Consider the following 24,272-nt stretch of genomic DNA (forward strand, 5'->3'; position numbering starts at 1 on the left):
TATTGAATAGACAAAAAAAAACGCGGAAGCAGTGATATCAGTTATTTCTGCCACAATTTGTGGGGCATACGAATATATTCTTGTATGAAAAAAATTCATATTTTACTTGACATTGCATAGCGTTCAATAATTCGTTTGCAGCATCTAATATGCAATGACATTGGCAATGCAGTTATTATGCCTGCATTTGATCCCTCGACAAAATTCTACAAGGAGGAGGCCGCGCTGCAACCTGATCCCCCCGCCCCCGAACAATATTTCTGACTACGCCACTGCTCCACATGGTAAGGCAAATGACTGAAAAACTGCCTTGTAAAATATCCTTAGTGAGCGTAATAAAAATAAACGTATAGCGTTTATTAAGGCCTACTACTACCTCATCGATATGACGGTTATAATTAAGGGCCGAGTCCAAAGCAACGCCAAGGTATACATGGGGTTTTCGACAACACCAAGCTAACGCGCATCTATTCTCATAGTAATCTTGCTGGACTGCTTCTTGCAATGGTCCGGAATATTTACACTGTTTTATTCGAAAACTAATGTCACAGAAAAAAATTAGTTGGGCGTTAGCCATACTTTCCAACTCGCCAGTTCCATCAGCATACATAATTGTTTCACAGTCTTGCATTCATGTGACCTCAGTGCCTTACGACTTTGTTGCGATGCCCTGCAGAATAACGTGAGAAGTGTGAGATTATTGAACGTGCCAACGACGTCGTACGCTGACCAATATTTTACTTCGCAGCCTTCCTTCCGACATTGTGCTCGACTATCACCGTCAGCAAGCTGCAGCAACTCCTACCAGTACTATGACGATCTTAAACGTAGCACAGCGCCCTCGCGCTACTAAAACACTTTTCAAGGATCGCTATGGATTGCAGCGCAGTGAGCGCTTCTGTCGCGAGCCGGCGCTCTCATCAACGTTCCCGAGTCGAGGTGCAGCGTCGAGTTAAGGAATGCTTCAGAATACGGGAGAATGCCTTCCTGAGCTAGTTGGGGATGAGGATATGGCGCAGTCATTGTGCACCGCACTCTATTGAGTCATCCTTCGCGTGGAAAGAGTAGGAGGAGGGCCGAACCACCTAAATTTGTTTACTGGCCAATCGTCGCGATCGGCCCAAATATTTAGACTACGTTGTCTCCGGTTCCGTTAAAACTTAGAACCACCTTATAGGAACAGCCTTTGTCTCATCACAACTGGTCCCTTTGCCTTGTGGAATTGAAGCTATTAAAACTCTCGACCGGTTACTTACATTGAAATGTCCAGCGTCAGTGAGCCAGAAATATTAATGCCAGCGCCATTTTTGGTTGGTAGAAAGCTCCGTATACATTGTAATCTCTCCGTTAGAACACCGTAGGTTCTCGGCAACGAAATCAACAAAGTTGGTACGTTCCTACACGTTCTCTGCCAAATTTATTTTGAGAAAGCTGGCAAAAATAATGTGTTTTTCAATTAAGACTCCATCGCGAGGTATGTAGGAAGACTAGTTCATTGAGTGTTGTAGGTTTTGCCTCGGTCAAATTCAACCTCAGGAGTAATTTGTCAAACAGGAGTTGTTTACAACAAGTTTACCCAGAAGTTTACAGCAAGTTTACAACAAGTTTACAACAAGTTTACAACAAGTGTACAGCAAGTTTACAACAAGTTTACAACAACTTTACAACAAGTTTACACACAGGTCTTGAAACATGAATAGTACTAAGAAACATTCAGTACTAAAAAAAAAAAATCTTTCTAGTTTAGTTTTGCAGAGGACGTCCAGGCTTCCGTGTGAGTTCTCCAATAAATGTATCAGCCGGCACGTGCGATGGACTTGCTCCAAGAGTGGCTAGGTCGGATTGTCATGGTTCGTCGGGTGGTCCCCGCATGCAGCCGCAGCGCCAGCAGTCTCGCCGATCGAGTTGCTTGATGGCAGGTCTGCACGAGCAAGCAACAATAAATTGTCATCGTCATATAGCTTGAACAAGTTCACGACCGGAGAGAGAGGCTTCTTCACGAGCACTACATATAACCTTGTCAGCGCCATTCACGCTCAATTAAAACGGCGAGACAGATGATTCCATCGAGCTTTTCTCTTCCTTTATGCAGGGCGTTTCAGCTAATTCGCGCCAAGCTTTAAAAAATGCTCTTGCGAGCTACAAGAATGCAACCAATTTAATATTGATCGCTGTCCTCTTGAGCAACTAAACGTATTCCTGACTATAAGCGTAGGTAAATAAATAAAAAAAAATAATCAACAAACCTTTAAAGCATTGCTTTAAACGCAAAATGTTCAATGTAGAAGTTGTAGAGCCTATTGAGAAATATACAAGTAATTTGTGTCCACGATGATAGCTGCTGTGGTTCTAATTTTTCCAGGCTGCAAATAAAGCGCGCGATATTTGAAAAAAGTACCACGTGACAACGCGCTTATTCATGCGCAGCGACATTAGTACTCCCAAACATGCTGTCAACGAAGAATTGACGTTGCATGCATGCCGGAGGCGTAAATAGGACTCGAGAAAAAAATAATAGGTGATGGCCAGACCCGTCATCTCCAATACATCGCCACCTACCACCCAAACCTCCTCGCCCTTAATTAACGAAGTTTCAAGAAAAGCCGTGCGGTATTTATCGCATATTTCATCGCTTCAACCGATAACATATCCAGCAAAGCTGGAAGTAAAGGCCATTGTATTTGATCCATCTTCGTTGCTCAAGGCCTGTTCGTGTCTTCGGTCTGCGTGCCGTATCGATCATTCGTTAAATAGCATTGGTAGCATGTTTGAGGGCACTAATGTTGCTGTGCGCAAGCGCGTAACCACGTGGTACGTTTTCATAAATCGCGAGCTTTCTTTGCAACGTGGAAATATTAAAACCACAGCAGCTATCATCATCGTGGGAAGAAATTATTTGTATATTTCTCAATATGCTCTACGACTTCGACATTGAAGATTCTGCGTTTAAATCAATGCCTTAAAGGTTAGTTAATTAATTGTTAAATAATCAGTTAATATCATAGTAAAACATACTTTGAGTTGCTCAAGAGGACAGTGAACAATATTGAGTCATTAATCATCGGACGAGTAACAATATATATTGTTACTCGTCCGATGATTTTTTAAAGCTTGGCCCGAGTGAGCTGTAACACGCTGTAGTATTGTAGCTGCGGTCGAAATGAAAGAAAATATGGTATTCATATATATTTTTAGAAAAAAAAAGACAGCCCATGCCCTGTTGCGTCTAGGGTTGCTCTATGACTCAAAACCCACACATGAGTCAAATTAAGACGCCGCAAAGAAAATATTCACGAAGCCTTGGCGCGTACCACAGAGAAGCCCTGAGGGTCGTGAAATTCTTCCGCCGATCGTACAATGACGAGCGAACGCAGAACGTTGGTGTCTCTGAGTTACAGAATGGATACCAAGAGAAGGGAAGAGCAGTCGAGGACGGCAGAAAAGTAGGTGGGGTGTTGAAGTGAGGAAACTTGCAGGCGCAAGTTGGAATCAGCTAGCGCAAGACAGGGAGATCGCACGCAGAGGCCTTCGTCCTGCAGTGGACACAAATAAAGGCTGATGATGATGAAGATAATGATGATTCCAGAGTCGTGCATAAATGGTTTTCTGAGACAGTCGTCTGACCAATTTGAAGAAAATTATATGCGGTTGGGAGATAAAGCCAAATAATATCAACTTCATGAAGCAGAAGTTCAATTTAGGTCATCGAATTTTTGCAGAGATTGACGAAAATTGGTAACTTTCAAAAATATAAACGAACGAAGTTTATAAATTCTCAATTCTGCACCAAAAGCAGATATATCACAATTCTGAAAAACTGCATACGTTTCAGAATCTCAAGCTGGAAAATGATATACGAATTTACAGCTTGCGTGAAATCATTACATTCTCTAAGAGGGTCTAACGAAATTCCTGCCCACAAGGTATTCCTATATAGATTATTAAGCTCAATTTAGATCATGGTGATATCGTTTTTTTATTAGAGTTATAGAGCTGTGAACTTGATACTAGACATCTTAGATCTTGCAATTTTCAAAACTTTATAATTATGTTATAAGTAATTTATGACAATAATTTATGACTAAAATATTTTATGACAATCAAAAATTCACTTCTTACAATTGCTCTACTTTACGTTTCCTTTTCGAAGAAACGAACCCAACCATAATCGGTGCCATTGTTGCACATAAAAATGATTTTCCCATTTCTGTATATCAGTAGCGCACCCAGGATCTCTGCCAGGGGGGGGTTGACAGTTTGCCAATACCATCTAAACAGCACTAATTCCGATTTCTTCACGGGAAATTGTCAAAAAATGCACTTTTTGCGAGTGTGCAGACGATTGCGCGTCTTACATCTTAGTTGCAGTACTCAAATACGTAAGGAAAGAAAAGGGGTTAAACAAAAGGTGGGGTTAAGTCGGCCTCAGGGGGGGGGGGGGTTACAACCCCCGAATCCCCCCCCGTCGGTGCGCCACTGCTGTATATTTAAAGAGGAGCTGCCGAGCTAAAGCTTCCTCTTAATCACTACTACATTATCAGCTACACCAACTCAGTCTAAGCTACACTGCTGTTTTCGCGTCTCTTAATGTTCCGCCCATCCTTTTTCGTTCCATCGCTCGTCATGCCATCGCTCGTCATCGCTCGTCAGTTTCAGCACCGTAGATGAGCACTGATCGAATGAACGTATTGCATACATTTACTTCAGAAGCATATCCCTAAACTGCCCTTTATGGTTTGAGACGGCCGGCCACATAGCACCAACTCATTTCCTCCTCACCATCCGACTGTCTTGTAACTACTCAAATGAAGCTAGTCTACTAACTCAAATGCTAGTTTGGCAACACCAACTGGCCTCTTGCCTTCTTGTCGTAAAAAAAAAATAGTAACGCGGAATTTGGTCAAATAAAAAAAAAAGGCACTGTTGCATGTTAGTCCAAACAGCTCAGTTGCAGAAAGTGTTCGCAGGTTGGCAAGAGAAAAGAGTTCATTGTAAAAGCGTTATCTCTGCTGCCGTTTTCCACTTTTTTTTTCTGCTGTCCGCGGTTATGCACTGTCACCTCGACAGTGGATCGATCAACATCGGCGCACTTGCGCTAGCTAGCAAGGCGCGGGTCTTGGACTCGTGTATGCTGTCGCGTGACACTGTGGCCCGTATAGCATGCGCTCGAAGAATGGCGGATCCGAGATATAAATGCATATCTTTCCTTCCTTGTTTTCATTTTTAACGCGATAGCGTTAAGGTCCCCGTGTCGCAGAAAGTCCGGCGTCGGCGTTGGTGTCGGCGTAAGCATCGGCGTCCGTGACATCCGTGGCGGAGAACTTCATCCCGGATCACCCTGACCACACAGGCCCTCCGCATGGCGCAAGGGGGTTAATGAACGAAAATTGAATTTCTCAAAGTAAAATCCGTCAGAAAAATCGCAAAGTACGGCTTAACTATACATCCTACAGACATGACAGCGTCGGACTGTAATTTGAACATACGAGAAAAAAGCCTGATAAGTAGCCAGGGATCTTTGAATGCTATCGCGTTCCACTCTTACAGGCGAAGCCTGAGCGTCCTCCAAATTTTTTTTTCTTTTCGAGTGGTTAGCAAAAAAGGCTTCTGATAAAATGATGCGAATTGCGGCAACGAATGCGTATACTTTGTCATCGCACGTAGAATTCTTGCAAGTAGAGCATGACGGAGGTACATATGACACACAAAGGCTTCACACAATTGCCTTCTCGAACCAGTGCTAACACGAACTTTAAGTCGCTATCGGGGGCAATCAAAACAGACGATTAACCCGTATCAACTCACCGGGATGTCTTGCCGTCATCGCAATGTCCTCCAGTGTGAGGTAGCTGCGGATGACCAACCAGCAATCGTGGCCGATGTCCGCGAGCTGCAGCCCGTCGTCACCGTCCTGCGGAGGGCACTCCACCCTCTGGGCCACCACTCGGGCCAGCCTCATGAACTCGTGCAGACTGAAGTTGCGCACCTGGGCCAGCGCGTGTTTGATCATCGCCTTGGCTTCGTCGCTCCTCACGGCTGCGCCCTCCCGCACCATGTCGAGGAGGCACGGATGGTCGTGGACCAGCTCGATGGCCCGAGCGCCCTCGCCGCTCCCTCGCTCGCCCATCACGAAACGAGCCGCTACCGAGATACGCCTGGCGTTTCGTCTTGTGACTCCCTGGAAGCGCAGTAAAGATTTTGCGTCATAAAAGGGCCCCGCAACGCTTTTCTTTCAAGCCAGGGTATTTGTTCAAAATATATTCCGAACGTGTCGAAGAGCGAAGAGCAAAATGGAATTTTGATAGTCAACGCAAACAAATCCAAGCTATCGGTCACATAAATTTCGAAGGGCAGGCAAAATGACAATCACTCTCAACTCGAAATTTTGCAGCCCTAGGTGCCACGTTTCGCACTACCATTAATCCATCGGGTGACGTCAACAGCGCAGCAGCGCATTAGCGGAAGTCGGCGCGCCATTGTTGCCAAGTCTGCTCAGCCCGTCGATGCTGGTCTCAAGTGCGTTCCCACGGCCTCCGAAATCTGTCGGAGCACGGTCCGAATCTTGGAGATCGTGGCGTTGCTTTTACAACGCTCGTTGAACGGAAATTAAGGAGAAAGAAATGAGCCCAGCGGCATTATTACCATAGCTTTTTTTTTTTTTTTTTTACAATATCAAGAAAGTCTCTCTTACTGTGAAAAGAAGCTTTCGCAAGCTGGAAAATAATCAGGAACAAAAGATGGGTTACGACGACGCCTTGGATTTCCTGTAACAGCTCGCTATTACAAAAGAGCGAAAAACAGAACGTATAGTACCTTTTTTTTATAACTTTCACTGTATATGAGTAAAAGAATGTGAGTCCAAACATGCCTGGTGAGACACAGTCACGGTGCTATAGCGCTAGCAGATTATATATTAGGCATTTTGTTTTGATTAGTTGATTAGACCTCTTTTCAGGGGCCACGGCTCTGAGTTTATGCGCGTTAAGCGAACATACACACATTGCAACAGCCTGCTGTTTCAGGTTGACATCGTGTGACTTGAGCGGTACATTGCCGAAAGTGGCAGTGTGGGCGAAACTGCGTCTTCGACCTCTTGTGCGCAGAGGATACGCGTTCGGCACGGGACTTTGCTTCCTTTGCGATGGAAGCCGTGCTACAAAGCCTTGTACGAAGTTCTCCGAAAACCCCACTGCAGCACAACTCATACGAGCAGGTATATAACGCAACTCTTTGCATTCCCCAGCAGGGCTTCGCATTTTGCATTATACTCGAAACCGAAAAATAGCGGCACGGAGGGCGCTGTTAACCGGCGTTTCCTAAGCGTTTCCTAGCGTTTCCGCAGTACATGTCGCCTGAGAAGCGTATTATACCTATATCTGCTAGCTTAAACGGTCATCCTGTAATAAGTTTTCTAGGAAAGGCCCAGTGAATTCCGAAACCCTGGCTAAAGTTTTGTACATAATTGCAGCAGCAGTCAAAAGCGCTGCGGCCGAAACAGAAAAAAAAAAATAATAACTGCTGAAAATTATAACGAAATGGCCTCCTCAGTTATCGCTTTAAAATTTCGCATCAACATATGCATAGATTGAACGCTGAAACCGAGGTTACCATTTGCCTCGCCATCCTCTCTTTTTAGCGTTCACACGGGTCCCGCCCAAGCTCTGCCACGAAATATATGGGGAAGAATAGAAAATATATAGGCTATGCAGTACCTTTATATCGGCCAGCACGTTGCAAGCGTAGGCGTTCGGCGAATACAACTTGCCCCTAATGGCGCTGCGTTCACCGAGGAGTCGGTCGAAGAGACAACAGGAAACGCACCGCCACTTTGTGCGGAACTCGACGAGTCGTCGACTCTTGCGAGCCGCATCCGCCAGCAGGTCCAAGTCGTCCTTGCACAGCTGCAGTCCTCTGACAATCACTCTGCAGAGCTTGGTGTTGGATGCTAACGCCGACGCTAGCCTCCTCGGCATGCTGCGGACCTGCTCCGGCGTCATAAGCAGCGTCTGCCTGATCAGCGTGATCTCAACGTCCTCGAGTTCTGACGGTGCCGAGACGTACGCGCACAAAGCAGCGAATGCCGTTTCGCTGAAGAAGTCGCAGCGAATTCGGAGTGTCGTCACGTGTTCGAGGAGACTGAAAACTTCGCTGAGTGCCCGGCCGTGCAGTGTGCGCGGACTCTCGGGGAGCGTGAAGTGCACAATGTCGACGGTTACGCCGGTGATCTCGTTGCACCACCTGAAAGCGTCCCCGTCCGTCAGTGTCACGTGGTAGTCCGCGACGCAGACACGATCCTGCAGGCCGCGTTCTCGGATCATTCGGCAGAAGTCCTCGGGGTTGGTTCTTGTGGGCAGGTGAATGACCACCACCGACCGCAGGGTGTCGCTGTCGGCGACCGCTCCGAAAAAAGCGCCGCACTCCACTTCGTCGAAGCTTGCACAGTCGATGCGGAGCTGGCGAAGTGAAGTGTTCTGTCGCAGAGCTGCGTGCCACGATTCGACATTTTGCGCCGCATGCTGGTCGGCGATACCGGCGGGGTTGCGGACTCGCGACAACATCGTAGAGCAGCGGTCGCATATTGTTGAAGGCAGCCTGAGGCAGCGTAGGGTGACGTTCCGAGTCAACACTTTCATGAATGGTGCGATCCTCCCTGCGCTGAAGAACAGATGCACGTGTTGCCCGTACGAGTTTACAACATAACGCATCTATGTAGCATACAGAAAAAAAAAAAAAACTCGCATCGTACTACGCGTACGCTTGACAGGCTGAAGTTGATAGGTTTAACGCTGTGAAAGTTGAGGGGGTAGCATGTGAGCGAAACCAAAAGAACGAATATATGCTATCGAGAACGAAATGTGCTGGCTGGTGCATCTTGTAGATACAGTGCGCAAAGAGACACAAGCGTACATAAAGCGCTCACATGCAATTAAATGCTTTATTCGACGATTGGTTTTTATGTACAATAAATCCGCACGGATTTTGTATCACCTTACAATGCTGCGTGAGGTATTATCCTTCCTGTTTTTTGCTATTTCCAGTAAAAAAAGCATGGGCAGGGACACGAGCAATGCACATCACAGTGCTAACAATAAACTGCGTGTGTTACAACCTTTACAAATTCCATTTTCTTGAGACAACGGAATGTGCCGTTGGGCGCAGCCCACCTCGAAATCTAGAAGTGGGAAAACCAGTAACAAATTTAAACATCATTATTAATTCATTCAGTACTCAGTTACGTACCGAATCACGTGTATGTGCCCAGTTATGTACATGTACTCACTTTCTTATTTGCACAAAAATTGAATAAATACTCAACTTCAACTTCCGTACCGAGCGATAATTCTACGCTCGAGAATAAAATAACGTAGGTTATGTTCTGATGGTAAAGCAACAGTGAGGAACCAGAGTCCCGGAACTGTGAGTCACAAACCTAACTCTCCACTGGCCGAACAGCTGTGCTCAGAAAAAAAAGCACCGCTGAAAGCACAACGATATATCGCCAAGCACAGCCGTCATGTACGTGTCAGAAACAAAAGTCGCAGTTTCGCCCGAAAGGCGAAGCATCAATTGCGATAGCAAATTAGTAGAGATCTATACGTAGTAAGGATAGTAGTTTTATCGACTGTATGAACTTGGACACATGCGTTTATAACTGAATTATCAAGCATAGTGTCAGCGCACACAAGCAAACATGAATAAATCTCACTCGATGACCTCAGAAACCGCTGTCAAAACGCTGGCGTGAGCAAGCGCTGCTGCAGCAGCGAGCGAAGGTTCGTGTGGTCTATCGCTTCAACAGAAACTGAGCGGCGAAAGCACAGCACATACAAAGGTAGGAGCTGCGTGCAGATCGCTTTATAGATACGGTGCGCACGACCGCTCGCAGCAGCACAAGTGTGCATTTAAGGGCAGTTTATAGTCCGACGTAACATGAGCGCGCGCGCACGCTACGTCACGTTGGCGAAAACGACCCCCTCTATAGTCGGGCGCACTGGTGCAGCCAACGTAACCGGCGGCTTCGGCGCGCCCCGACGTGCCCGGCGCAGAATAGGTGACCCGTAAAACGAGCAATCGCAGGGAATTGTGGGGCGCGCCGTCTGCTAGCAGCTTCCGGTTCAACGGACGAGGCGGCGGCAACGGCGGCATGCCCGGCGCACGTGTTTTTCTACGCGGTTTCAGCTGTCAGTCGTGCGAAGCTTTCCGTCCGCTTTGTCGACCATAAATGTACCATTCATGCAGCTGATTTCTAGGTTTCAGTTCACTCTGGGCGCGATGATGACGAGCCAAGAAAGGCAATGATACGCTTTTATTCATAAAGGAATTCTGGTTTTCGTTTCGGCGGCCTTTTTTGTTTCTGCACGATTTAGCTCTACGACATTTGCCGTTGCTTGGACGCACCGTCACTGACTGCTCTGCCTGCGGGTGCGTCAGACAGGTGAAACAGGTTATCCGATAATTTATCAAGCGTATAGAAGCATTACTTAGAAAATCGGGGGCTGAGGCGATGGCTACAGCGGGGCATGCTGCTCTGTCATCGCAGCTCAAAACCGATATCGTCGGTATAACGGCGCAACCAACGCTGAAAATGATAACTTTGCGTGCTGTCAATGTAATTCTCGGTTGAAACTCTAGGTTCATTTGAAGTGGTACGTAGTTAGACGTTCTCGCTTTTTTGTCAGCAATGGCCGTATCACCGTTATATTACGGCAACGCATTATCTCTATATGTGCTTAAGGAGCTAAGGTGGTCTAGTTGGTTACGAGTATTATGTATGTATCTCGCTGTGTCCCGCTTAAGTTCGCGCAGTAAAACCTCGTTTCATAGTATACTCTATATGTGCATGCGAGTACTGAAATAGTTCTGGTTGCCTGAGTCAATGTTAGAAAAAGAAATATCTTGGGGAATCATTCTGTGTCGGCCCTTACACAGCTAATCGCCGCCTGATAAGTGGCACAGTACGTTCATTTTCGTTTTGTTCACGCATGGTCTCTGCCTTGTTACAGTTTTGAAAGTGGCAGCAATATTCCTCTGATGCTTGTGCACAGCTGACTCAGCAAGGGTTGCTCCAAGGCAGTTGTGACATGCGTTCACCTTTAACGCTTGAATTTGAGCAGCCAACGACTGAACAGCCGACGATAGTTTTGCCTAGGCACCTACCACCCGGTAATCTTCGAGTGGGACAAGCCGGACTGCAAGCGCAAGTGGCTCAGTTGCACCGCTGAGCAGGAGCTCGCGGGATCGAATCCCGGCCGCGGCGGCCGCATTTCGATGGAGGCGAAATGCGAAAACGCCCGTGTGCTTGCGTTGTAGTGCATGTTAAAGAACCCCAGGCGGTCAAAATTAATTCGGAGCCCTCCACTACGGAGTGCCTTATGATCAGAACTGGTTTTAGCACATAAAACCCCAGAAAGAAGAACGGACTGCAATCGCATCAATTGACTTCAACGGCGAAGCGGTGGCGGCGGCTGCGCTGACTCGAACCGGAAACAGCTAGCAGACGGCGCATCCCAGAATCCCTCGCTATTTTACGGGTCACCTATTGGCTCCTGACCCATTCGCGCGTTGGTCGCGTCGACTGCGCCGACGCACAATGCATTTCGCGCGAAGAAATAAAGGCGCCCACGCCGCTTCGCCGACGGTCGCGAACAGCCGTTCAAAGCGCGCGCGGGCTTGGGATCGTTCTGCGCATGCTCCGAAGATAGCAGCCACTGGCGCGCGAGTCGGAGTATAGAGGAGATAGCGTTTCGGCTGGCGCAGCGTAACCGGCGTAGCATGACCGGCCGCAAACGACGCTGGCCCACGCGCCGGAAACGTCGAACTATAAACGGGCATTTACTGGCAGAGTAGAAGCCGCAACATCTCCCTCCCACGCTTCCTTCCCACTTTCCTCCTTCGCGCGCGAGATTGACTCGCCAGATCCCCTTGCGCCGGGTCGCTAAATGCGCAGCTAGTTCCGCAGCACAACCTAGCCCCCCCCCCCTCCCTCCCTCGCTTCCATCCCCCCACGGCCTTTCGCGCGACGGAGACGTCACGTTTGTTCTCCGCCGTGCGTTCGCTCTCCGTTCGCACATACAGCATACGGCGCGCGGCGACAATTTTATCGCCCTTGGACTTTATACGGAGCCTCACAGCGACAACGACGGCGGCGACGACGACGACGACGGCGGCAGAAATCCACTTGGAGTGTCTAGATTACTGCTGTCGCAATATTATAAATACGTAATGACAGTGTGCGCCGACGCGCGGTGCGGTTACGCTCCGGTGGAAAGTGGACATTCCTATAACTTCTCTTGTACACTATAGTGTCACGTAGTAGTGACGGTGAAGAAAACAGACGCAAAACTGTGAATGACGAAACGGACTTTATTGGGCGAACCTGTGCCCACAAAAGCAAGTTGCACTCGAAGCAATGTTGCCAGGTCCGACGAGACGGCGTAGCCAAAAGCTAGAGAAGTTGTAGCCCAAATGTAGCCAAACAGAAAAAAAAGTGCAAAATATTTCGAAGCCAAATATAGCCATTTTTATTTGCAATTTTCTTTGTGTGTATACATTCTCACTTTCGACGACGGCAACCCTTTTTTGCACAACCCGTTGTAACAAAATGTCCGTGCCGCCGTCACGGTCGGCCCTTTACATCAACAACAGCGGCATCATGCTTGCACAAAACACTTTTTGGTTGGCCCCTAAAGCTCTCAAGTTCCAGCGAATCGCTGCAGAGGGCGAAATCAGTCCTTTTATTTTATTGCGATAGCAATTATATGGACACTTTTACCGGATTTCTGCCGTCGCCGTGAGGTTCCCTATAGATAAAATCTTCGCCGCGCGCCGTATGCCCGAGCTTCCGGGAAGCGTGCGGGGACGCGCGCTATCACGGAGAGCGAACGCACTCAATCACCCACGCGCAAGTAAGGAAGCAGGAAGCCAGCGCCGGAGGGAGCGCGGGGGGGGGGGGGGGGGGGGGCGCACTTCTACGCTGCCAACAACCGCGCTCGTCGCTCGTCCGCACCGTCTCTTATCTCCACACGGCTCTGACCTTTATGCGCCGTGCATTCGCCGCTCAGTTTCCGTTGAAGCGATAGGCCGCACGTACCTTCGCCCGCTGCTGCGGCGTATATATGCGCTTGCTGCCAGCGTTTTGACAGTCGTTGTCTGCAGTCATTCCGTGTGATCTATTCATGTTTGTTTGTGCGCGCTCACACCACGCTTGTTCAATCAGTTAGTAATAGTCGGGCCACATTTTCCAACGCACGCTACACATGCAATGCTGCCCGGGTCGGCAGTGCAGCGCTACAGGTGTGTCCCTTCGCACGCGCTGCCCACGGGAAGCGCTTCTCATCAACACCACCGTTTCACACGCGCCTCCTCGTGGTCATCGAGTCTCTCTTCATGTCTGTCTACTTACGACGCAGCACACCTGCTTACTTAATCAGCTCATGTTTACTACAATTCATATTGCTACCAAAGCCGCTCACCTTACTTCGCATGACATTGCTGTGTTGCTATCGCATTCATTGCTTCGCCCTTAGGGCGAAACTGTGACATTTTTTATGACAGATAGTACTAAGAGATTATTTTAGTTATTTACAGTAATATTAACTACGAACTCTGCTTTTTAGCTGTCGTGAACACAAAATAATGTTCAGCGTCATCAATTTCTCATGTAATCTCTGCCTACGGCGTAGAAGTTCAGCTGTCCAGCGATCTGCGACGGCGACGTGCTCATTAGCTTCTTTTTTCAATGAGCTAAAACAAGTCTTTCGCGCTATGATATCTCGCGTTATTTTTCGCATTGCCCTATCTTGTTTTCTCGTTTTTTGTGTTTTTGTTTTTCAATTAGCTGAGGCCGGATTAGCTGGGACACAAAATACCTATATAGTGTCAAGTTACATCAACCTGGCCACCATCTTAGGTCTCTAGCACGCCAAGAACAAGCGTTAAGAAAAGGGACAGGCAACAGATGCCACTCACTGTCTGAATCGGTGTAAGCGGAGCTTTAAAAGATTACTGCGCAAACCGGCACACAGGTGTAAGAAGTGCGCAGCCGTTTTCGGCGACAAGCACGTCCCGAACGTAACTCGCTCGAAATGCTAAAAGCCGTAACGACACACATAGAGCAAAGGTAAACAACAAATTGATAACAGTGGTAATGCTGTGAAAACCGGTTACTGTCAAAAAGCAAACCATGTTGATGGCTAATAAAGTTTTAAAATAAAGTTTAAATAGGGTCCCTAAAGTATGGGGCCCCAAAGAGCTTTGCGGGTGTTAGCGTTGGGGCATGCAGGAATAAAGAGTTTTGGAATAGGTGTCTTGCGTTTGCCGATAGCGTGTTGCGTTTGCAGCGTCACTACGGCGTCAAAGAAAAGCTGTTATAAATATTAAAATAAAATATAACATTTTATGATAAGAAAAGTAATTTATACTTTCATGTTTTCTCCTTTAATTACAATTTAGCACTGATTCTATTAGCAGCATGCAACTTGTTGCGCTTAGTTTTGAGTAACCAACTTTACGCACCTTCACCCAGCCAAGTCAATCCGTGATAGGCCTACGAGCCATGACATCGACAATTGAATTCGGAATCAGCGGCGTATAATGAATCAATCTTCATTACACATGTTAGTTGAGAGAAAGCGATAACCGCAATCACTTCTAGCTTACGAACTTCACGCATTACCGCAAATAGAGCCCAGTTTTGTGCTAGGTTAGAGCCGTCGCTTCGATGGGCGCCGCTACGTTTGTTGACGAAAGCTTTTGGGGCAGCTTTTGGTACTCCCACAAAATCGATGAAATAGCGTGCCCGACACAAAACCCAGACACAGTTTCCGTCTTGCGCATGCGCAGTCGCTTCGACGCTATTTCTTTGGGGCCCCAATACGTTTGAGGCCCTTATTTTAAAACTCTAATAATTGCTGGGGTTTTAGGTGCCAAAACCACGATATGATTTGGTAAAGCAACAGTGAGGAACCAGAGTCCCGGAACTGTGAGTCACAAACCTAACTCTCCACTGGCCGAACAGCTGTGCTCAGAAAAAAAAGCACCGCTGAAAGCACAACGATATATCGCCAAGCACAGCCGTCATGTACGTGTCAGAAACAAAAGTCGCAGTTTCGCCCGAAAGGCGAAGCATCAATTGCGATAGCAAATTAGTAGAGATCTATACGTAGTAAGGATAGTAGTTTTATCGACTGTATGAACTTGGACACATGCGTTTATAACTGAATTATCAAGCATAGTGTCAGCGCACACAAGCAAACATGAATAAATCTCACTCGATGACCTCAGAAACCGCTGTCAAAACGCTGGCGTGAGCAAGCGCTGCTGCAGCAGCGAGCGAAGGTTCATGTGGTCTATCGCTTCAACAGAAACTGAGCGGCGAAAGCACAGCACATACAAAGGTAGGAGCTGCGTGCAGATCGCTTTATAGATACGGTGCGCACGACCGCTCGCAGCAGCACAAGTGTGCATTTAAGGGCAGTTTATAGTCCGACGTAACATGAGCGCGCGCGCACGCTACGTCACGTTGGCGAAAACGACCCCCTCTATAGTCGGGCGCACTGGTGCAGCCAACGTAACCGGCGGCTTCGGCGCGCCCCGACGTGCCCGGCGCAGAATAGGTGACCCGTAAAACGAGCAATCGCAGGGAATTGTGGGGCGCGCCGTCTGCTAGCAGCTTCCGGTTCAACGGACGAGGCGGCGGCAACGGCGGCATGCCCGGCGCACGTGTTTTTCTACGCGGTTTCAGCTGTCAGTCGTGCGAAGCTTTCCGTCCGCTTTGTCGACCATAAATGTACCATTCATGCAGCTGATTTCTAGGTTTCAGTTCACTCTGGGCGCGATGATGACGAGCCAAGAAAGGCAATGATACGCTTTTATTCATAAAGGAATTCTGGTTTTCGTTTCGGCGGCCTTTTTTGTTTCTGCACGATTTAGCTCTACGACATTTGCCGTTGCTTGGACGCACCGTCACTGACTGCTCTGCCTGCGGGTGCGTCAGACAGGTGAAACAGGTTATCCGATAATTTATCAAGCGTATAGAAGCATTACTTAGAAAATCGGGGGCTGAGGCGATGGCTACAGCGGGGCATGCTGCTCTGTCATCGCAGCTCAAAACCGATATCGTCGGTATAACGGCGCAACCAACGCTGAAAATGATAACTTTGCGTGCTGTCAATGTAATTCTCGGTTGAAACTCTAGGTTCATTTGAAGTGGTACGTAGTTAGACGTTCTCGCTTTTTTGTCAGCAATGGCCGTATCACCGTTATATTACGGCAACGCATTATCTCTATATGTGCTTAAGGAGCTAAGGTGGTCTAGTTGGTTACGAGTATTATGTATGTATCTCGCTGTGTCCCGCTTAAGTTCGCGCAGTAAAACCTCGTTTCATAGTACCTCTATATGTGCATGCGAGTACTGAAATAGTTCTGGTTGCCTGAGTCAATGTTAGAAAAAGAAATATCTTGGGGAATCATTCTGTGTCGGCCCTTACACAGCTAATCGCCGCCTGATAAGTGGCACAGTACGTTCATTTTCGTTTTGTTCACGCATGGTCTCTGCCTTGTTACAGTTTTGAAAGTGGCAGCAATATTCCTCTGATGCTTGTGCACAGCTGACTCAGCAAGGGTTGCTCCAAGGCAGTTGTGACATGCGTTCACCTTTAACGCTTGAATTTGAGCAGCCAACGACTGAACAGCCGACGATAGTTTTGCCTAGGCACCTACCACCCGGTAATCTTCGAGTGGGACAAGCCGGACTGCAAGCGCAAGTGGCTCAGTTGCACCGCTGAGCAGGAGCTCGCGGGATCGAATCCCGGCCGCGGCGGCCGCATTTCGATGGAGGCGAAATGCGAAAACGCCCGTGTGCTTGCGTTGTAGTGCATGTTAAAGAACCCCAGGCGGTCAAAATTAATTCGGAGCCCTCCACTACGGAGTGCCTTATGATCAGAACTGGTTTTAGCACATAAAACCCCAGAAAGAAGAACGGACTGCAATCGCATCAATTGACTTCAACGGCGAAGCGGTGGCGGCGGCTGCGCTGACTCGAACCGGAAACAGCTAGCAGACGGCGCATCCCAGAATCCCTCGCTATTTTACGGGTCACCTATTGGCTCCTGACCCATTCGCGCGTTGGTCGCGTCGACTGCGCCGACGCACAATGCATTTCGCGCGAAGAAATAAAGGCGCCCACGCCGCTTCGCCGACGGTCGCGAACAGCCGTTCAAAGCGCGCGCGGGCTTGGGATCGTTCTGCGCATGCTCCGAAGATAGCAGCCACTGGCGCGCGAGTCGGAGTATAGAGGAGATAGCGTTTCGGCTGGCGCAGCGTAACCGGCGTAGCATGACCGGCCGCAAACGACGCTGGCCCACGCGCCGGAAACGTCGAACTATAAACGGGCATTTACTGGCAGAGTAGAAGCCGCAACATCTCCCTCCCACGCTTCCTTCCCACTTTCCTCCTTCGCGCGCGAGATTGACTCGCCAGATCCCCTTGCGCCGGGTCGCTAAATGCGCAGCTAGTTCCGCAGCACAACCTAGCCCCCCCCCCCCCTCCCTCCCTCGCTTCCATCCCCCCACGGCCTTTCGCGCGACGGAGACGTCACGTTTGTTCTCCGCCGTGCGTTCGCTCTCCGTTCGCACATACAGCATACGGCGCGCGGCGACAATTTTATCGCCCTTGGACTTTATACGGAGCCTCACAGCGACAACGACGGCGGCGACGACGACGACGGCGGCAGAAATCCACTTGGAGTGTCTAGATTACTGCTGTCGCAATATTATAAATACGTAATGACAGTGTGCGCCGACGCGCGGTGCGGTTACGCTCCGGTGGAAAGTGGACATTCCTATAACTTCTCTTGTACACTATAGTGTCACGTAGTAGTGACGGTGAAGAAAACAGACGCAAAACTGTGAATGACGAAACGGACTTTATTGGGCGAACCTGTGCCCACAAAAGCAAGTTGCACTCGAAGCAATGTTGCCAGGTCCGACGAGACGGCGTAGCCAAAAGCTAGAGAAGTTGTAGCCCAAATGTAGCCAAACAGAAAAAAAAGTGCAAAATATTTCGAAGCCAAATATAGCCATTTTTATTTGCAATTTTCTTTGTGTGTATACATTCTCACTTTCGACGACGGCAACCCTTTTTTGCACAACCCGTTGTAACAAAATGTCCGTGCCGCCGTCACGGTCGGCCCTTTACATCAACAACAGCGGCATCATGCTTGCACAAAACACTTTTTGGTTGGCCCCTAAAGCTCTCAAGTTCCAGCGAATCGCTGCAGAGGGCGAAATCAGTCCTTTTATTTTATTGCGATAGCAATTATATGGACACTTTTACCGGATTTCTGCCGTCGCCGTGAGGTTCCCTATAGATAAAATCTTCGCCGCGCGCCGTATGCCCGAGCTTCCGGGAAGCGTGCGGGGACGCGCGCTATCACGGAGAGCGAACGCACTCAATCACCCACGCGCAAGTAAGGAAGCAGGAAGCCAGCGCCGGAGGGAGCGCGGGGGGGGGGGGGGGGGGGGGGGCGCACTTCTACGCTGCCAACAACCGCGCTCGTCGCTCGTCCGCACCGTCTCTTATCTCCACACGGCTCTGACCTTTATGCGCCGTGCATTCGCCGCTCAGTTTCCGTTGAAGCGATAGGCCGCACGTACCTTCGCCCGCTGCTGCGGCGTATATATGCGCTTGCTGCCAGCGTTTTGACAGTCGTTGTCTGCAGTCATTCCGTGTGATCTATTCATGTTTGTTTGTGCGCGCTCACACCACGCTTGTTCAATCAGTTAGTAATAGTCGGGCCACATTTTCCAACGCACGCTACACATGCAATGCTGCCCGGGTCGGCAGTGCAGCGCTACAGGTGTGTCCCTTCGCACGCGCTGCCCACGGGAAGCGCTTCTCATCAACACCACCGTTTCACACGCGCCTCCTCGTGGTCATCGAGTCTCTCTTCATGTCTGTCTACTTACGACGCAGCACACCTGCTTACTTAATCAGCTCATGTTTACTACAATTCATATTGCTACCAAAGCCGCTCACCTTACTTCGCATGACATTGCTGTGTTGCTATCGCATTCATTGCTTCGCCCTTAGGGCGAAACTGTGACATTTTTTATGACAGATAGTACTAAGAGATTATTTTAGTTATTTACAGTAATATTAACTACGAACTCTGCTTTTTAGCTGTCGTGAACACAAAATAATGTTCAGCGTCATCAATTTCTCATGTAATCTCTGCCTACGGCGTAGAAGTTCAGCTGTCCAGCGATCTGCGACGGCGACGTGCTCATTAGCTTCTTTTTTCAATGAGCTAAAACAAGTCTTTCGCGCTATGATATCTCGCGTTATTTTTCGCATTGCCCTATCTTGTTTTCTCGTTTTTTGTGTTTTTGTTTTTCAATTAGCTGAGGCCGGATTAGCTGGGACACAAAATACCTATATAGTGTCAAGTTACATCAACCTGGCCACCATCTTAGGTCTCTAGCACGCCAAGAACAAGCGTTAAGAAAAGGGACAGGCAACAGATGCCACTCACTGTCTGAATCGGTGTAAGCGGAGCTTTAAAAGATTACTGCGCAAACCGGCACACAGGTGTAAGAAGTGCGCAGCCGTTTTCGGCGACAAGCACGTCCCGAACGTAACTCGCTCGAAATGCTAAAAGCCGTAACGACACACATAGAGCAAAGGTAAACAACAAATTGATAACAGTGGTAATGCTGTGAAAACCGGTTACTGTCAAAAAGCAAACCATGTTGATGGCTAATAAAGTTTTAAAATAAAGTTTAAATAGGGTCCCTAAAGTATGGGGCCCCAAAGAGCTTTGCGGGTGTTAGCGTTGGGGCATGCAGGAATAAAGAGTTTTGGAATAGGTGTCTTGCGTTTGCCGATAGCGTGTTGCGTTTGCAGCGTCACTACGGCGTCAAAGAAAAGCTGTTATAAATATTAAAATAAAATATAACATTTTATGATAAGAAAAGTAATTTATACTTTCATGTTTTCTCCTTTAATTACAATTTAGCACTGATTCTATTAGCAGCATGCAACTTGTTGCGCTTAGTTTTGAGTAACCAACTTTACGCACCTTCACCCAGCCAAGTCAATCCGTGATAGGCCTACGAGCCATGACATCGACAATTGAATTCGGAATCAGCGGCGTATAATGAATCAATCTTCATTACACATGTTAGTTGAGAGAAAGCGATAACCGCAATCACTTCTAGCTTACGAACTTCACGCATTACCGCAAATAGAGCCCAGTTTTGTGCTAGGTTAGAGCCGTCGCTTCGATGGGCGCCGCTACGTTTGTTGACGAAAGCTTTTGGGGCAGCTTTTGGTACTCCCACAAAATCGATGAAATAGCGTGCCCGACACAAAACCCAGACACAGTTTCCGTCTTGCGCATGCGCAGTCGCTTCGACGCTATTTCTTTGGGGCCCCAATACGTTTGAGGCCCTTATTTTAAAACTCTAATAATTGCTGGGGTTTTAGGTGCCAAAACCACGATATGATTTGGAGGCATGACGCAGTGGATTAATTTCTGATCAGGATTAATTTTGGCCACCTCGGATTCTTCAACGTACACCTAAGTACACGGGTGTTCCTGCATTTCGCCTTGATCGAAATGCGGCCGCCGTGGCCGGGAATAAAACCCGCGTCCTCGAGCCAGCAGCACGACACCTCACAAGCTAAGCTAACATGGTGGGTGAAGTTCAATTGACGTAGTGCACTGATGTCATCGTGGCAAACATGTTTCGATATTAGCAGAATGAGTATCTACATCCATGACGTTACGGGCAAACCATCTAGAAGTAAAAGCACCAAAACCCACCTTTGGCACGCGGTCTTGCTCTCATTCTTTTTTATACGTTCTCGCATACTTGGCCAACCTACCGAAATGAATCTAGAATCTAAGCACAAAGAAAACTTCATCTAGCAGGAAAAGGAAAATGGCAGTAAAGCTTCGCGCCAGAAACGTGGAGTAGGTCGAAAGCGGTGCCCGGCGCGATACTTCATCCGGAAGACATGGCCATGAACACACTGGAGCGTGTCATGCACCCGTGCTTCTCTTCTTTCATGTGGGCGCCGCGATCGCCCGACGGCCCCGACCCTATGTTATTGCTCTCTCTTGCTGAGCATAGCCATGTTAGTACAGCGTACTGCGAAAAACCCACTACTTCCAGGTTCATCCCGATGCCCGGGAATCGGGTGCCTAACGGTCAAGCAGGGTGTAAGTTTAAGTGCATCGAATATCAAAGGCAGCGGCTCGGACAATAGGCGCAGAGAGGGAAGGAAAAGCGGGGGGGGGGGGGGGGGGGAGGTCATTTCGCGCACGTGCACACGTACAGCCACGCGGCCGGCTCAGCCAGCTAAAGCACAGCCGTCGAGATTTGCTTCTACCCGATCAGAGCCACCTCTGGAGCGTGGATTAGGGCGCCACTTATAGCCCAAACACAGCCAAGTCGCAGATTTTCAGTAACCCAAATATAGCCACATAGCCAACTCGTCCAAGTCGACGGCAAAAAATTCTCCCGTAGCCCAGTTTTGCTATATATATATATATATATATATATATATATATATATATATATATATATATATATATATATAGCCAAACCTGGCAACACTGACTCGAAGGTAAACGATAGCGGCGAACAGTCGGCGATCGTCGAAAATCTGATCAGCGGCGAAACGCGTCGGCTTTTATACACGACTCATTGAAGGTTCCAGATTTTTCCCTGGTACCCGCGTGTCTTCCAGGAAGTTCTAGACAATTCGCGTCGTTCACACAATCAGATTACATGAGCGTCGGTGACAAGAGACAACTGATAGAAGCATCGATAACGTTCGAGAAACTTCCGATACATGCAGGCGCGTCCTGTGCCTAGCGATAACGTTTAACAGCCGGTGAAAGGATGAACATGCATACGTGTCAATAGTATATAGTGTAACGCCACGGTATATCCTGCGCTATACCGGCGTAAGACTGATGGCATTCGATGCGCTCTGATGACGAATGCGCTCGCACGCCGGATAAGCTCGACCAGAATGCACCGTGCGCTAGCTTGACCTGCCGGCAGCATGGCCGGCCGGAGGGAGCAGTGACACAGCAGTGGCGAAGAGATGGTGAGAAGCATTTCAAATCGCAGCATATATAGCTTGGTGGCTGTGTAGAAAATGTGCTGAGCTTGCGAAAACGTTGCCACAAGTCATAAAGTAATAGTGGAAGATTTTAAATCGAGACTTTCTTTGCCTACCATCCCATGGTTTGTGGACTGTGCCTCCGTGACTGGCCGCTCGAGGCACTGCGCTGGCAGAATACACGCAAAGTGCCTCGAGCGGCCAGTCGCGCGGCAGTTTTGAGTGTATTCGCGGGCTTCTTTCACCCTCGGAAAAACACTTCTGTGTAGCACGTATTGCGCAACAGAAAGCTGTATCGGGAATTTTTAATGTTGCTCTACAATTTTCTCATTGACACCTTTTATCTAATTGTAATGGAGAAGTTGATTAATTAATTATGACTAATTATATAATTAGGTGAAATACAAAAATACTCCGAGTACCTCCAAGCGACGGCAGGTAACAGTACTTTGCTTACGACCAGCTACGTGGCATTTGCATACTCTTTAAGGTTTGGTGCATGATACTTGGGACACCCTGTATACAGTAATTCTATATCGTCCCCCGGAGCCGCACCTCCTACGAGTTATGAAGTTGGCGTGGATAAATCGCTCTTTGCGCAGCGCACTAGATCAGATGCAAGTACTGCAAGCCCCATGCACTGTCACAGTGCATCCTTTTCCTTGCCTCAATTGTTATCTGCTGCCTAGTGTTATCAAATATCAGTGAAACACAGGCATCCAGGCGTTAGTTCCATAATAACTATGGAGGCACTTGTTATACACACCTGAAGGGCTAAACCTCACTTTTTACCCGTGGCTTTAGAAGCACTTGAAGTATACTTACAAGCCGGCGCAACTCATCCACAGGTCTGCGTTCAGTTCCTCCAGCGTGGTCATATTGCAGAACGCTTCAGCGAGAGTCTGCAACACCATCCCCGGGTCATCGAAAAGGTCTAGCGCCTTGAGCGTCAGTTTCCTGAGCGTGGCGTCCTTCTTGGTTAGGTACCGGGCGAACAGCTCACCGGACTCGTCGGAGCCGGCGCTAAATACGCGTCGTCCGACAGTGAGTTCGGTGACGGTGCGGTTCGAAGTAAGCGCCCAAACCAGTCCGTTCACTCTCTCTGTGCTCAACGTGATGACGGACACGTCTAGGCTCCTGAGGTGCTGCATGCTTCGCTCTAGCAGTGGGCCTTTCAGCTGCGTGATACTTCGAGAATGCGCTTGTAGACCGCAGCCGACGGACGCGAAAGCAAGCTCTTCCAGGTTCATCAACGCGTCCACCGCCTCGAGGACACCTACGTCGGTCTGGTCGATTCGCTCCAGTACCAGGCACACGGTCACGCTTTTCACCGAGACACTGCTTCGCAGAGCGGCGAGCAGGGACGACGGTTGCGGCGTGCTGCCGTTGATCTCGACAGCCGTGATGCATCGGTGCTCGGAAAGCAGGTACTCGGCGCAACGCAGCGCCGCCTCCTTGCGTGGGTCGTCTGGTGTGCCCAGCAGGGCGCACGTGGACGAGGGCGCCCGAACGATCGCCAGACGAACGCCTCCGGGGCGTCGATCGTCTAGAACCAGCTCGTGATAAGCGCCGAGGAGCACTTGGGTTGTACGACGCAGATGCATTAGTAGCTGGCAGACAGAGTCTCCGTTCTTGGTGCAGGGGACGCGTACGCGATCGAGGTACTTTTTTGGAACATCGCTGGGACGCGCAGTCCCGGCATCCCCTGCACCCGGAGCGGACGATGCGTCCGACATGGCTTGCGCTTCTTGTTGGTGGCGAACGAAGTGCCGGAACGCCCGAGATATAGTCCTTCGGAGGTCAAGTGTATGGCCTGCATAAGGAAGGAGAAACGACACGCATCAACGTTATTGAGTATCTAATTCGCTGTATGTACATGGTGTTCCTAATCTCAGATCGTACTATATGCCTCAGGAAAAAAGAAATGTCAGTTTCACCCGAAAGGCGAAGCATCAATTGCGATAGCAAATTAGTAGAGAGCTATAAGGAGTAGTGATAGTAGTTTTATCGGCTGCATAAACTTGACACATTCGCTTACTAACTGAATTAACAAGCGTGGTGTCAGCGCGCACAAGCAAACACGAATAGATCAAACTCGATGACCACAGACAACCACTGTCAAAACGCTGGCATGGAGA

The 24,272-nt window shown here is 48.6% G+C and overlaps 1 protein-coding gene across 1 annotated transcript; it reads right to left on the reverse strand.

Moving 5' to 3' along the window:
- Nucleotides 1–1,521: 1,521 nt before the first annotated feature.
- Nucleotides 1,522–23,943, reverse strand: LOC125941792 (uncharacterized). Its single transcript, XM_049659637.1, has 4 exons — nucleotides 22,960–23,943; nucleotides 7,713–8,655; nucleotides 5,806–6,178; nucleotides 1,522–1,921 (listed from the first exon to the last, which is right to left on the reverse strand). The coding sequence occupies exons 1-4, from the start codon at nucleotides 23,868–23,870 to the stop codon at nucleotides 1,833–1,835; spliced, it is 2,316 nt and encodes a 771-aa protein (XP_049515594.1). The 5' UTR covers nucleotides 23,871–23,943; the 3' UTR covers nucleotides 1,522–1,832.
- Between the last annotated feature and the right edge of the window lie 329 nt (nucleotides 23,944–24,272).

This window comes from Dermacentor silvarum, unplaced genomic scaffold (genome assembly GCF_013339745.2).
Source record: "Dermacentor silvarum isolate Dsil-2018 unplaced genomic scaffold, BIME_Dsil_1.4 Seq320, whole genome shotgun sequence".
Taxonomy (NCBI): domain Eukaryota; kingdom Metazoa; phylum Arthropoda; class Arachnida; order Ixodida; family Ixodidae; genus Dermacentor; species Dermacentor silvarum.